Source organism: Fulmarus glacialis, unplaced genomic scaffold, assembly GCF_000690835.1.
Source record: "Fulmarus glacialis isolate BGI_N327 unplaced genomic scaffold, ASM69083v1 scaffold11450, whole genome shotgun sequence".
Lineage (NCBI taxonomy): Eukaryota > Metazoa > Chordata > Aves > Procellariiformes > Procellariidae > Fulmarus > Fulmarus glacialis.
The window spans coordinates 1-12,441 of NW_009189597.1; the positions used below are offsets into that span (position 1 = coordinate 1).

At 47.4% G+C, this 12,441-nt stretch overlaps 2 protein-coding genes across 2 annotated transcripts in view; one reads left to right on the forward strand and one right to left on the reverse strand.

The window, feature by feature from the left end:
* The first annotated feature begins 115 nt into the window (after positions 1-115).
* Positions 116-5,781, forward strand: LOC104080319 (LIM/homeobox protein Lhx6-like). Its single transcript, XM_009582681.1, is given in 7 exon segments — positions 116-221; positions 740-843; positions 939-1,034; positions 3,026-3,200; positions 3,906-3,949; positions 3,951-4,022; positions 5,761-5,781. Coding segments are annotated over 7 exon segments (618 nt in total).
* Positions 5,782-10,184: 4,403 nt separating this feature from the next.
* Positions 10,185-12,441, reverse strand: part of LOC104080330 (MORN repeat-containing protein 5-like) — a 13,122-nt gene continuing 10,865 nt past the window's right edge. Inside the window, exon 3 of the mRNA XM_009582692.1 lies at positions 10,185-10,264. Within this exon, the coding sequence (XP_009580987.1) occupies positions 10,185-10,264 (80 nt within the window). The remainder of the gene's footprint in view (positions 10,265-12,441) is intronic.

Sequence of the window (12,441 nt, forward strand, 5' to 3'; positions counted from 1 at the left end):
TGCGAGCACGGCTGGGCTCGCCCCAGTGCTGTGCTTGGCAAGTGGGTGGGCAGTCCCCCCCTTGGCATGTCTCCCTTAGTGTGGTTGCTGCTTAGAGCGTGGGCACCCCGAGGCCATGGGGACGGCACTGCTCCTGCTGCTGCTCCGGGAGCCAGGAGGAGGAGGTCGGGGGGCCGGGAGGAGGAGGTCGGGGTGCCGGGAAGATTTGGGGAAAGGAAGCAGTGAGCCCATTGAAACGCTCTGAGCAAATGAAACGACTGATGGAGACAGTGCCCGCAGGGGAAGACGGGTCATGGGGAGCAGCATGGGGCAGGAGTGATGGATGTCGGTGAGCCCGGCGGAGGCAGGGTGCCCTTCTGAGCCACTCGCTGGAGGACACGGCCAAGTGGTCGCCACGAGTCAGGGCCAGTGAGACATCACCTCGAAACCCATCTTCCTGCTGCCATTTCCTCGTCCCTCATTTCCCACACCTTCCGCCAACTTGCTGCATTTTTCTTAATTCAACGGTAAATTCCTCGGGGCCAGAGGTGTCTCCTGGAGGGGCTCAGCAGCCGGGGCAGCTCCCAAGCAGCAGTGCTGGCTCCGGTCTTTCTGCTACTGCTTGCAGCAAGGGATGCTGTGGGTGCCTCACGCCATGATGCCAGGCGTGTTGTCCCCCGGTCGAGCGGCCGTGGCACGTGGGAGAGACAAGCAGGTGGGCAGTTTCTGAGCTGTGCTGCACGGGACTTCTCTCTCGTAGGCAACGGGATCACGCTGGAGGGGGCTGTGCCCTCGGAGCAGGACAGCCAGCCGAAGCCGGCCAAGAGGGCCCGCACCTCCTTCACCGCCGAGCAGCTGCAGGGAGCGGGGCTTGGCCGGGGGGTGGGCCGGGGGGGCTGGAGGGGCCGCAGCTCCCCGGCCTCATCCTGACCCCCTCTCTCCTCTCCTCTCCCCTCCAGGTCATGCAGGCACAGTTTGCTCAGGACAACAACCCCGACGCACAAACGCTTCAGAAGCTGGCGGACATGACGGGGCTGAGTCGGAGAGTCATTCAGGTGAGGGGCAGCCGGGGGTGGGCAGGGTGCGGGCACCATCGGCCGAGCAGCCCCAAGCAGGGCTGAGGAAAGGGGCAGGGGGTGCACCAAAAGGCTGGTGCTAGACAGGGCTCCCGTCCCCGTAGCCCCTCGCTCCCACACATCGACCCCAGGACTTGCAGCATCCAACAGCTTTGTGCTGCCTCACTGGCATGTCAGCTTCGCCGGGTCCCATAGCGGTGCCAGCACTGTCCTTCCTCTATCTTGCTCGTGGGTTTTCTATTTGTTTTTCCCTCTTATGATGCAATGAAAAAAAAAAAAAACCCCCATAGCCCCAGCCAGTCCTAATAAATCACAGGGTGGGAAAGCTGCCCTGGAGCTCAATGGGTGCGGGCAGCGTGGGTGCTTCCCCGGCAGCCAGCAGCCGTCCCTGCCGGGACCAGGCAAAGTCAGCTGCTTTGGGAAGCGTTGGGACTGAGAAGCTTAAAGAAAAAGGGGTTGTGCAGCCCCAGGGGAAGCGGTGGCAGGAAAGTCCCTGTGCTTGTGCTGTTCGGGAGGAGAGGGAGAGCGGTGCTGTAGGGACTGAGGGAAATGCCCCCGCTGCAGCTCCCAGCTCGCCGTCCCCGTAGACAGCCCAGCTTTGCCCCTTGGTGACATTTATACTCTTCACTTTAATGTTCTGCTGACATACTTTCTGCATACAATAAAAACACGAGTGATTAAAATAGATTGGGAGTTTTCATCCAGGATTGTTTTGCCAATGACACATTTAAATTTCGTGTCTGTGAAAATCTGGCTCGAGCCTCAGTTATTGAGATTCTTCATTTAGCTAAAGATCAAGCAGTCTGCACACTGGGCTATTTTTTATGTGGATATTTTTTAAAGGCGCTTTGAACAGGAAGCAATTTGTTAAATGCTTACGACTGTTTCCTTCTCTGTGGTCCAGTGTGCGCTGCCTCAGAGAGCTTCACTTCGCTCAGCCTTGGAGAAGGTTTTTACCCCCAGCTATCTTTCAAAAATTAAAGCATAAGAAAGAAATCATCACATTAGTGTAACCCCCCCTCCATGCATATTTTAACTGTAGGTTGTAATCCCCTAACTGTTCCTTTAATTAGAAGCAGTGAGATATGGTCAGAGGGCTCATACCTGCTGCTCAGATGGAGTAGGGCTGTATCCCACAGTACCCTCTTTTCTCAGCTTTAATGTTCTGCTGATGTGGTTTTTAAATACGATAAACCACAAGTGATTAAAACAATATTCCTTTCATCATCCTTAAAGTCACATCTCCTTGTCTAAGCTTTTACTGAGTTTTGTCTCCCCTTGCCTCTTACCTTGCCAATGCTCACGCATTTCCCAGCTGATCTCAGCCATGCTTTTAGGCCAGGCTAGTGGGGCTGAAGGTTAAAATCTAAATAAGGCTTTGAAGGGTGCTCCCATCATTTGTCCTGGAAGCCATGCAGGGACGAGGCTTTCTGCCTGCAGGGATGGATGAACCCAGCCAAAGCTCGGCTACGGGGGGTGCTTCTGCCTGGCTGCTCCCCCGGCCGGTTTGGTGCTGTTACCAAGGGCTTTCACAGCCCTTCGAGCTCAGGGAGCGGCTTGCCGTTAAAATTATTTTAGTGTGGAAGGGAATAGTGTGATCATTAATGTGAGCTTCTGCATCACCCAGTCAGGGCGGTTCACTCGGTGACTCCTGCGACAAGCCTGAAAGTTTTAACTACCCTAGAAAAGAACGGTGTTGGCTTTGACCAAGACAAATTAATAGTAGTGATGCCACTTTGGGCACCCTAATATCTGTACTGTTTTGAGACAAAACTCTTGCTCTGGTGAGTGTAAAATAAAGCTATGGAAGCCGGTGGAATGCTGGTGAGGTATTTCAGTGTGCAGATTTCTTAATTTGATTCCTTTTTTTTAAATATTTGGAAGAGACACTCATCATAGGGTCTTGGTGAAGGACCACGCTTCATCCAATTGTCTCTCCATTGACAGAGGGTTTGCTGCTTTTGTTTCAGGTTTGGTTTCAAAACTGCAGAGCCCGCCATAAAAAACACACCCCGCAGCACACAGTGCCGCCCTCGGGAGCCCCCCCATCCCGCATCCCTTCTTCGCTCTCCGACGACATTCACTACTCGCCCTTCAGCAGCCCGGAGCGGGCCCGGATGGTGACGCTGCACGGATACATAGAAAGTAAGTGGCGGCTCGCAGGGCTCCGGCAGCGGGGTGCTTGGGGACGGCAGGGCAGTGGGGTGCTCCCCGGGAGCAGGCGGTGGCACCACGGCACAGAGCGCTGTCAAAAACGCCCTTGTACTGGGGGTGCACGGCTGGTGCACATGCTCCTCCTCCTCCTCATGGTCTGATGAACTTTGTCTTTGGGATTTTCTGAAGGGCCATTTACGGGGAAGCCCCAGAAGAGAGAAGGAGGGGAGAGGGGGCTGCTGCAGCGTCTTTCCCTCCATACCTCAACCCCAGGAAAGTCACTGCTGGGGTTTTACCTGACTGGTCCTTGGCCCTCCTTGTGTGTTCTTTGTCATGGAGAAGAGGCGTGAATGTACCCTGCTGAGCTTGGTGGTCAAGTGGTCTCCTTCCTGCTCACAAGATCAGAGCTGCTTTCTCTAACAGTTGCCCAGTGCCGGTGAATCGTTTGCGAGTGGCGGGCAGCTTTGGTCACACCTGGACGGAGGTTTTGGCTCCGTGACTCTTGTGAGGCTTCTCTCCTCCTTTGCCCACGTGGCCGTAGTAAAACACGGCTCCTGCTGCGCCTCCGCCTGACCCACCGGGCACCTCTTCTTCCGCGCGTGTCTCGAGCTGCTCCCTGGTGGAAGTCTGACCGTGCCGGTTGCAGGGCGTGTGTTGTTTGTAGTAACAGAGGCTGAAGCCTCTTCTCATCCACAGGTCAGGTACAGTGTGGACAAGTGCACTGTAGACTTCCCTACAATACTTCCCTACCCTGCTCCACCAGTGCTCCTCAAAGCAGACATGGAAGGACCACTATCTAATAGGGGTGAGAAGGTAATTGTAGTCCCTGTTTCAGGCTTTGGGGCCAAACCTCAACCGTAGCAAAGATTTTTCTGTAACATCATTGCCACTGCCGTCTCTTGTCAGCATCACTGCTTCTCCATGATCTCCGGCAGCTGCCGCCCACTCATGTGTCTTTTCTTAATTTTGATGACCCTAGATCGATGTGCCAACTGTTGGTCAAAATGGCATCACTTTGTTCGTCACTAAATACCCCTCGTTGTGATGTGCTGGGGTGCTGTGCTTGCATTCACTGAAGGCTTCTGACATCCTCCTGCCTGAACTCCTCTCTCTGGTTTCTCCCCTTCCCGTGTGCAGTGAGCTCCGTTCTCCTGCTCCGTTCCTCAGCTGTCTGCATGCGCTGTCGGTGCAAACAGCGACCGGCTGTTAACGATGGAGCAGGGGGGGCCTTTAGCATGTGCTGATTTTCCAGTTTTCCATGAGTTAATAAGAAAAATTCATTTCTTGGGGAATCCAGTATTGCTTAAAAAAATAACAACTGGCTGTTAAAATATCTGAAGTAGGAATGTTATTTCACAATCTCTGGCCAGGAAACAATATTGCATATTGATATTTTTCTGTTCAGCACTTGAAGTAGCTGTCTGTTCTAACACACAGCTTGTTTGGGGGCAAGACTTCTGAAACATGCTTAGTCTCATAAGATTTTATTTAGAATCCCAGTTTTGAGGAAACACTGAGCCTTTGGCAACTCTTACTGGTTTTAGCTTTCGTCTTTACTGTTAGAAGTTCTCTGCATCTCTTTTCAAATCTCTCTCTATTCAGTGCAGCAACGGTAGCTTATTGAGCTCTGTTTCGATAAGCACAAGCAGGAGCACAGCAAAGTTACTTTTTCAGTCTAAATGCTACCATTTTGTTGTGATAGCTGCACAGCAAGCTGGAGAGTTTTCAGAAAATATTGTACAGTTCTGGGGCTGTCATTCAGAGAAACTTCACTGCAGCAAGTAGTTCCTGTGCTTTAAATGCAATTATTTGCTCGCAGCTGTTGCAGAACTGCGTTCTCAGGACATGGAGCTGCCCCCCAAGCAGCTCCTTTCCCAAACAATCACTTGCATATTTAATTCCTGAAATCTGAAGCAGCTTCTTTTTCCACATCCAAAATTTTTTAAAAGCAGTGATAGCTGAGATCCTGGGAAAACACATGTAAACGCTAAGTCTCTGTTTCCCTCTGCACGTGGGGCACACACCCCCGCTCCTCTCGGGGTACCCAGCACAGCGGCTGTGGGAGAACCGAGTTGTGACCAGCTCAGCGGCTCCTTCCCCTGACCGACGGCAAGGACAGACACTGTATTTGCAGAGCAGCGAGGTATAGTGGTTTGAGGGAAGCCTGTGATGACTAGCAAGTGAGGCGGATAGAGTAAGGACCATTGGCAATGGTCTTCATCTTTCTTGGTAGCTGCCATATCACAGAGCAAATAAACGCTGGTTTCAGTGTGTTGCCCAGTATGATATAGTTTCACAGAGGCACACCTCTCTCTCAGGCCGTGTGCTGCCACAGTCCCGTTACCTCTGCCCGTGCCTTCCCCGGCCGGCTCCGCTCCGAGGGCAGGGCTGGCGGCTCCCGGGCAGACCGTGGTTCCAGAGAGGGTTTTGTCCATGGGGAAGCGGCAGCGGGGCACATGTCTGTTCTGTTGGTCCCTGAAAACACATTTCCACTGCGAGGGCTGTCTGTCTCTGAAAGCGACTAACACTCGATTCCCATTTTTCCCACTAGGTCATCCTCTTTCAGTACTGACTGCACGAACTCTTCCTCATCTGCCCATGGCGCTACCAGCACCACTGCCCCTCAGCCGCTGAAACACAGCGTCCAGCCCAAGGCAACTGTTATCAGTCATGCGGGAGAAACTCAGATCCAGCACTCTGTTATTTCCATTGACCAGCACCTAACATCCACTATTATTTCTCCAGCGACACTCTGTGTATGTGTGTGTTGAGTGCAGAGTTACATTTTTCACTTGTTTCTTGTGGACTTGTAGGATGGCCGTGAGTCTCTCCAAGGCAATGCCAGACACAGTCAAAATTAGTGACTCTACTGTGCTTGCAAATCTTGCTCCCAAACCCATGGGAATATGAACAAACCAGAACATGCCGAGTCTCAGGGGGGTCGATGATCACCTCTGAACATAAAGGAAGGAGGAATTTACGTGGTTTGGCCTGATTCTCTTTTTGCACCAGTGAAGCGCTGTCGGTTCCCGGACATCCCTCCTTATTTCCACTTGCATGTGTGAAATCTGAAATGGGCTTTTTTGGCTCAGCAACTCGATATATACACAGACCTTCCTGAGCCAAACTCGCGGGTAGCTGAGACTCCACTAAGTGGAAAACACGATGCCAGCTGGAAATAGGCAGTTTTTCTTCCTCCTCAAAGTGCTTTAGAATCACATGTCCTTTGATCACTCTAAGGTAAGTAAATCTTAGTGTTTTTTCCCCCCGTTTTGTAGGAGGGGAAACCGAGATGTCCTGAACTGAGAGGAACCGTGGGGGTTGGTGGCAGAGCCAGGTTTAGCACTCCGAAGCTTTTGATTGCTGACTTGTTCTTAGAGCACTGAATATCTCTCTCCTCTCACAGCCATCTGCCAAATCTTTGTTTTTTTATTTTTCATTCTTGTTCTTTATTAACAAGCTACTTTATTTCCTTGGAGTCATATTGGATCACAAATGGGTGATTTCAGAATGTATCTACACAAAACTCTCAGACGCTCCATGCTCTGGGACTGGGAAATCCTCAATGGAAGCTGACCCTAAACGTGTAGAAATGTTCTGCCCTGGTGTGGACCCCAGTTCAGTCAGTGGAAGCAGTGGGGTAGAAACCAGAGACCGGTTAACAAGGCGAAAACAGCAGTGAGGCCAGCAGGAGCGGTCGCTAGCTGAGTGGACAGCAACGTGATGGCATATTCCTTTATCTGGCAGCGTCGCTCTGAGTCCCTCTGCCCTCCTGTTGTTCTCCCTTGCTGGAGTACGGCTGTTGCTCCTGCCAAGTCCTCGGACGAAGGCACAGCCCAGGAGGACTGCTGTCGGCGGGGCAGGCACCGCAGGGCTCATTGCAACAGCAAAGGAAGTGCTCAGCAGTCTGGCCCCAAATCAGGAAAAAAACTCCGAAATGATCCTTCATTGACGGTAATAACAAAAAGTAAACAAGTAACCTTTGCCAGCCCTTCTCAGTTTGCACCGAGCCAAGAGCAGGTCTGTAATGAAACCTCTCTCCATGCAAGCACACGGGTCTGTCTTGCTGCTAAGTGTCTGTGAGGCCACATTTCCAAGAATGTGAAAGCCTACTATGAGCCACAGTTAGTGTGTAATATGACCGAAATGTGCCTGAGGAGCAGAAGACAGGACTCCATCCGTTATGTAACTTGTTTTTAATTCAAACTGTAGATCAATGTGTTTTTCTCTCTGGGAGATCCTGGATCAATCTCCAACATCGGCTAGGTGGGCAGCCATCCCACTGGTTTGGCCAGCCTGTATTGCACACACGGCAAGCCTTCTCCTGGCCGTGCCCCCGAGCTCCGTGTGACACCGATGGCCGGACACGTGGCTCCAGCTAACTGCGAGGCACGCTCGCTGCTCTGACCGCACAGGGAATGGCGTAAGGAGATGCAGATGTCTGCTGAGGTGGCCACCAAGATCTCTTGGTTTGAGAAGTAACTGAGTACAAGCATGCATTGATATTTGTTGGAACAAACATATATATACACACACACCCTCTCTGTGTGTATATATATTAAAAAAAATTCAGAGAGAGAGTGAGTGATGGTAATAACTTGGACAGTTAGGCCAGTATTCTGCCTAATTGCAGCCAACAGCTAGCAGCTCTATCCCCAATTTAAAATAACTTTTGAAAGGAGAGAGGAAATTAAGTCCGCAAAGTATTATTGTCACCTCCTGACGTGCGAATAACCATTTCCAGTGTGTAGCCAGTGACAAGGCACTCCCGCCCGCCTGACCTGACTGGAACCACCGCTGCAGAAGCATCCCCTCGGGGAGGGGACGGTCACAAGTTGCACTCCTTGCAGTCGCTTTTCTCCTTGTCTGTAGCAATGAGCGCAGGACGGGCGTTCCCTTTGTTGGTGTTGGAGCATTTGTAACCGCGAGGTTGAAGTGGGTTGCTGTGTCCACACGCAATAGCCTTGAGACGCTGGTGGCGGTCGCCAGGGTCACCGGGGCCTGACTTTCTTCTCCATTTGTGCTCGCGCATCCTAATGACCATTTAATTGTGGAATTAGTGCCATAAACGAGTGGGTAGCTATTTCATTTAAGACTGAAGGAGAGACTTCAGGCTGTAACTTGACCTGACATCCCACAGTACTTGAGATTTCCACAACTGTTTTGTTGAGGGAGAAAATGGTTTGATGCATTTCTCTTCTGTCTCGGCAGTGCAATGAAAGGGAAACTATTAAATATGTATCTGCTAAATATCAACTTAGTTACTGATCAAAACCCCCCACTTGTGAAATGTACTGTATATCAACGTTTTTGTAACTGATACCACTGACAGGACCGGAGTGCAAAGCAGGGAGCCAGGGAAGCGTGGGTGCTTCTCTCCAGTGGAAGTGGACTCGCCACTGCCCGTGGGGCGAACTGCCCCGCACAGACTGTGCTCCGGGGCACTTTCCCCCATAAGTAGCCAGGAGCAGCTTTGCTAATTCAGAAATCAGGCTCTGTTTATATTAAGCCCAAACTGTTTGCAAAAACTGGAAGCAATTCAGCTTGTGCAGTTTTAGAGCTAATTATGTGTATGGAAAATATTCAACTGTACCAAGAATGTAAGAAATCCTCTAATTTATTCAATACATTGTTTCACAACATATTTCACACTGACTGTTGCCACTGAACCAAACCTTATCTCAGGTCATTTGCATTCATCTCCTGTCTGTAGATTAAAAAAAAATAAAATTAAAATCATTCTCATTTTCTTAGTTTATTCAGTAATTGCCAAATGGGTTCTGGTGCAGCAATGCAGACTCCATGTACTAAACTTTTCTAGTTGCTATTTACAAAACCTTTTGCAGACAAAATCCAACGAAGATAGCCAGTGAAAGGCTTTTCACTCAAGTTTAATAAGGTAACTAAATATGGCTAGGGTCTGAAAGTGGAATGGTTTACAATTTTATTACCAATTATTTTTTTTTCGGCTCATGCTGGTTAACCCCGATGCCCGAGCTAAAGGTGCTTACACAACTTACAACAGTTGGGACGGGGGAGTGGGAAGCAATCCTGCGCTACTATCAGTGATATATCTGTAGGATGCCAACTATACACACATCAGTTTTATTTTATCCGCCAGTCATTTTGTTGTAGCATGTTGCAATTTTGCATGTCTTGGCTACAATGGTTAAAAAAAAATTCTCTGAATGAGTGGACAGTCAAGACTAATATTTATTTTAAAAAAGTAAAACTAAATTGTAAGCACTTTTTTGTAAAACCAATGTCTGTTTTGTTACATACTTTGAATGTTGTGCTTTGTAAATGTCTTATTTGTGTAATAAATAAAGTTAATGCAAGTAGAAGTGCTGGCACTTACATCCAGAAAATGATGTAATTCCATTTTATTTTATTTTTAAATATTTTCTGGCTTACTAATCAAGCAGCAACCCACCCAGTTTTCCTCTTTTATTATTTTGTTAAATTCTGGCTTCAGGAGAGTTCAACAAACGTTCGTAGTAAATGGATATAATTTCCTAGTTAGCAAACCAGTCATTAAAGAATACCTCTGGTGTACATTATTACAATGATCAATCAATATCAAAGTACTGAGCAAACAGAGAGGAAAGGAATTCACCAGGACAGCTAACTAAAATCTGGGAAAATAATGTTGATTAAGATGGATTTGAATGACTTCAACACTGAATCTGAGGCATTCTTTTTAACAAATTGTTTTCAGGCTTAATAACGTGTATGTATACTACACTACACACCTCTCAGGAATATTATTGTGAGTACAGTCTGCTTTTTTTCCATGGCTTTTTCTCAGTACGACTGATTAAATGATTATTTCCATTTTTATTTGTGCTGACAAAGATGACAAAAATACTATATTCCTGTAGAGGGAAAGGGTGAGGCAAATCCACGAGGACAAATTAGGTTTATTGTGAATCAGGTTACCTGTTTTGGAATATTATTGTCTAACAAGAACTGTTTTCATGGTTTCGGTTTCTGTTCAATTGTTTCATCCCAAGCTTTCCGGCAGGTCCGAATGATCCATTCATGCTCATCATCATCTAAAAGGGAGATAAAGAGAATGCCAAACATCACCATGTCAGAGCTGCTCTTTGCATCACTAGGGTCCAGCTCAAACAATTTTTCCTTTGAGAAATAAATCAATTTTTAGCCATTGGCATCTCTTAGAACACATTTTCTTTGTTTCTTTAAAAGATTGTGTGCTGGTGTGTTGGAATTTGTCAAGGCAGGGGATACAGGATCTATGGCAATGACTCTGATTATTCGTCTGTTTGATAAGATTAGCTTGGGTGGAATGATGAGATTTACACGTATATATTTTATTTTTTGACTTTTGGGCGGAGATGTGCAGGAGATGTGTTGAAACTATCAGAAATGAAGATACACATTTTTTTAAATTCTGTGTCTGCATTGCTTGTCAGTTTATAAAGAGTGAAGGTGAAGAAAAATCTATAGTCAAAACCTAGGTTCTTGTCTTCCAGCTTTTCTTTCAGTGCTGTTTTTGAAATGTACATTATGACAGGTATCGATAACCTGATATAGTGGCTGATAGACGTATTTTAGACCATCTTCTGTGTCCCTTGTTAGTATTCATGTCTGTCATATTTATTCTCAGAGCATAATGACAGTGTGGAAAGAAAAAAAAATCAAAGACAATGTAGAGAAAACCAACTGTCCAGCAAAGTTTGAATAGAAATTTTGTGTATGATTACAAAAAAATAAGTTGGCAAATGTTAAGTTGTGGCTTCTTAATTCCAGGGATTTAAACAGTCTTTTCTCCAAAAACTGTTCTGCAGCCTTTTCTTTTGTGTTTGTGTAGGGGAAAAGAGATCTGTGTAGTAGACCAGGAAAAACAAACTTCAAAAAGCCTTGAAAAAAATCAAAGTATTACTTAAAACAATACTTGTATTTATTTTTATATAAATTAAATGTATTAGAGCTGCTTTTTGTGTTTACCACTGTCTTAACAAATTCATATTAGCTGCTTGTGATGTGTGTGTCTAACCTGCCTCCATATAAATTTTAAAGGGTTTGTAGCAGCCCTTATTACCTGAAAGAATAGATGATTGCAAGAAGGATGGAGCTGAGGGGGTTGTAGTCCCAGTACCGTGACCATCACTTGGCATTGCACATAATCCCATTTATTACACAGCTGCCCTGCACAGCTGAGCCCCCTGCTTAGGTAGGTCAAAATAGATTGGGAAAGAAGCATGTTGCCTGTAAGAAGCCAACTTTTCACAGAGATCTTTTGACTGTGGAGTTGCACCTTTAAGTTAAAGCGACACAGTAGCATTTGAAATGCAAAAGGTAGGAAGGTCCTGGGAATTAAGTTGTGCTAATCTAAGAAGTGAAAGTTCACAGAAGGGTGTGTGACAAATTAGGTCTGATGCACAAGTCTTCAAGCTTGGGGGTTAATCATTGATTGCAGTGGGTTTTGAATCAAGTCAGCTTTGTCTTTACTTTTTTTCTTCCTTTTTTTTTTCATGCTACCCTCCCCTTTTTGTCATTCCTGGCTGAGTGAGTTGAATACAGGTCTTCACTTCTCCCAAGGTGCTGCTCACATGCAGCTCTATTGGCATCCTGGTAAAAGCAGGCTTAAGGAAAGCATGTGCCAAGGCATTTGTCTCTTGTCTGAATGGCAGCACTCGTCTGCCACCCTTGACAACCAGTAGTCAGAAAGGCTGGTGAATCACAGGAGGTTTTCCCTTAGAGCCTGCTCTCCAGTTTGCTCTTTGCATACAGTCACTGGTTTCCAGACAAAGTGCTGGCCTGTGCCTACTGACCCTCTTCTCATTTCCCACTCAAGGGTGCTGGCTTGCAAAAGGTCGGTTTTGCTGGTGAGTGCCCATCTCTGAGCAGTGCCCCAGTGACCGTAAATGGGTTGGAGAACACCCTTGTACTGCCATTGTTCCAACAGCTCAGCCTGTAGGCTTGCTTTAATGACTGAAAAATGGTTACCATTTGGATAGAACAGCTAAGTTCAGCTCTTTCTGTGTTTCACTGACATGATCTCTTTTTTATTCCCTATGCCTATGAATCAATAGGTCCATAACAAAATACTCTGTTAATGGCACGCTTCTCATTCAGGTATAAACTAGGAGAAAATAAATGCTGAAAAATATGCTAAAACGGAAATTAAAAAGATGAGCACTGAATCTTGCTTAAAGACCATGCAATCGTTACAGAGACAGCGATTCCACTGAGGGCTGCAGCAGGA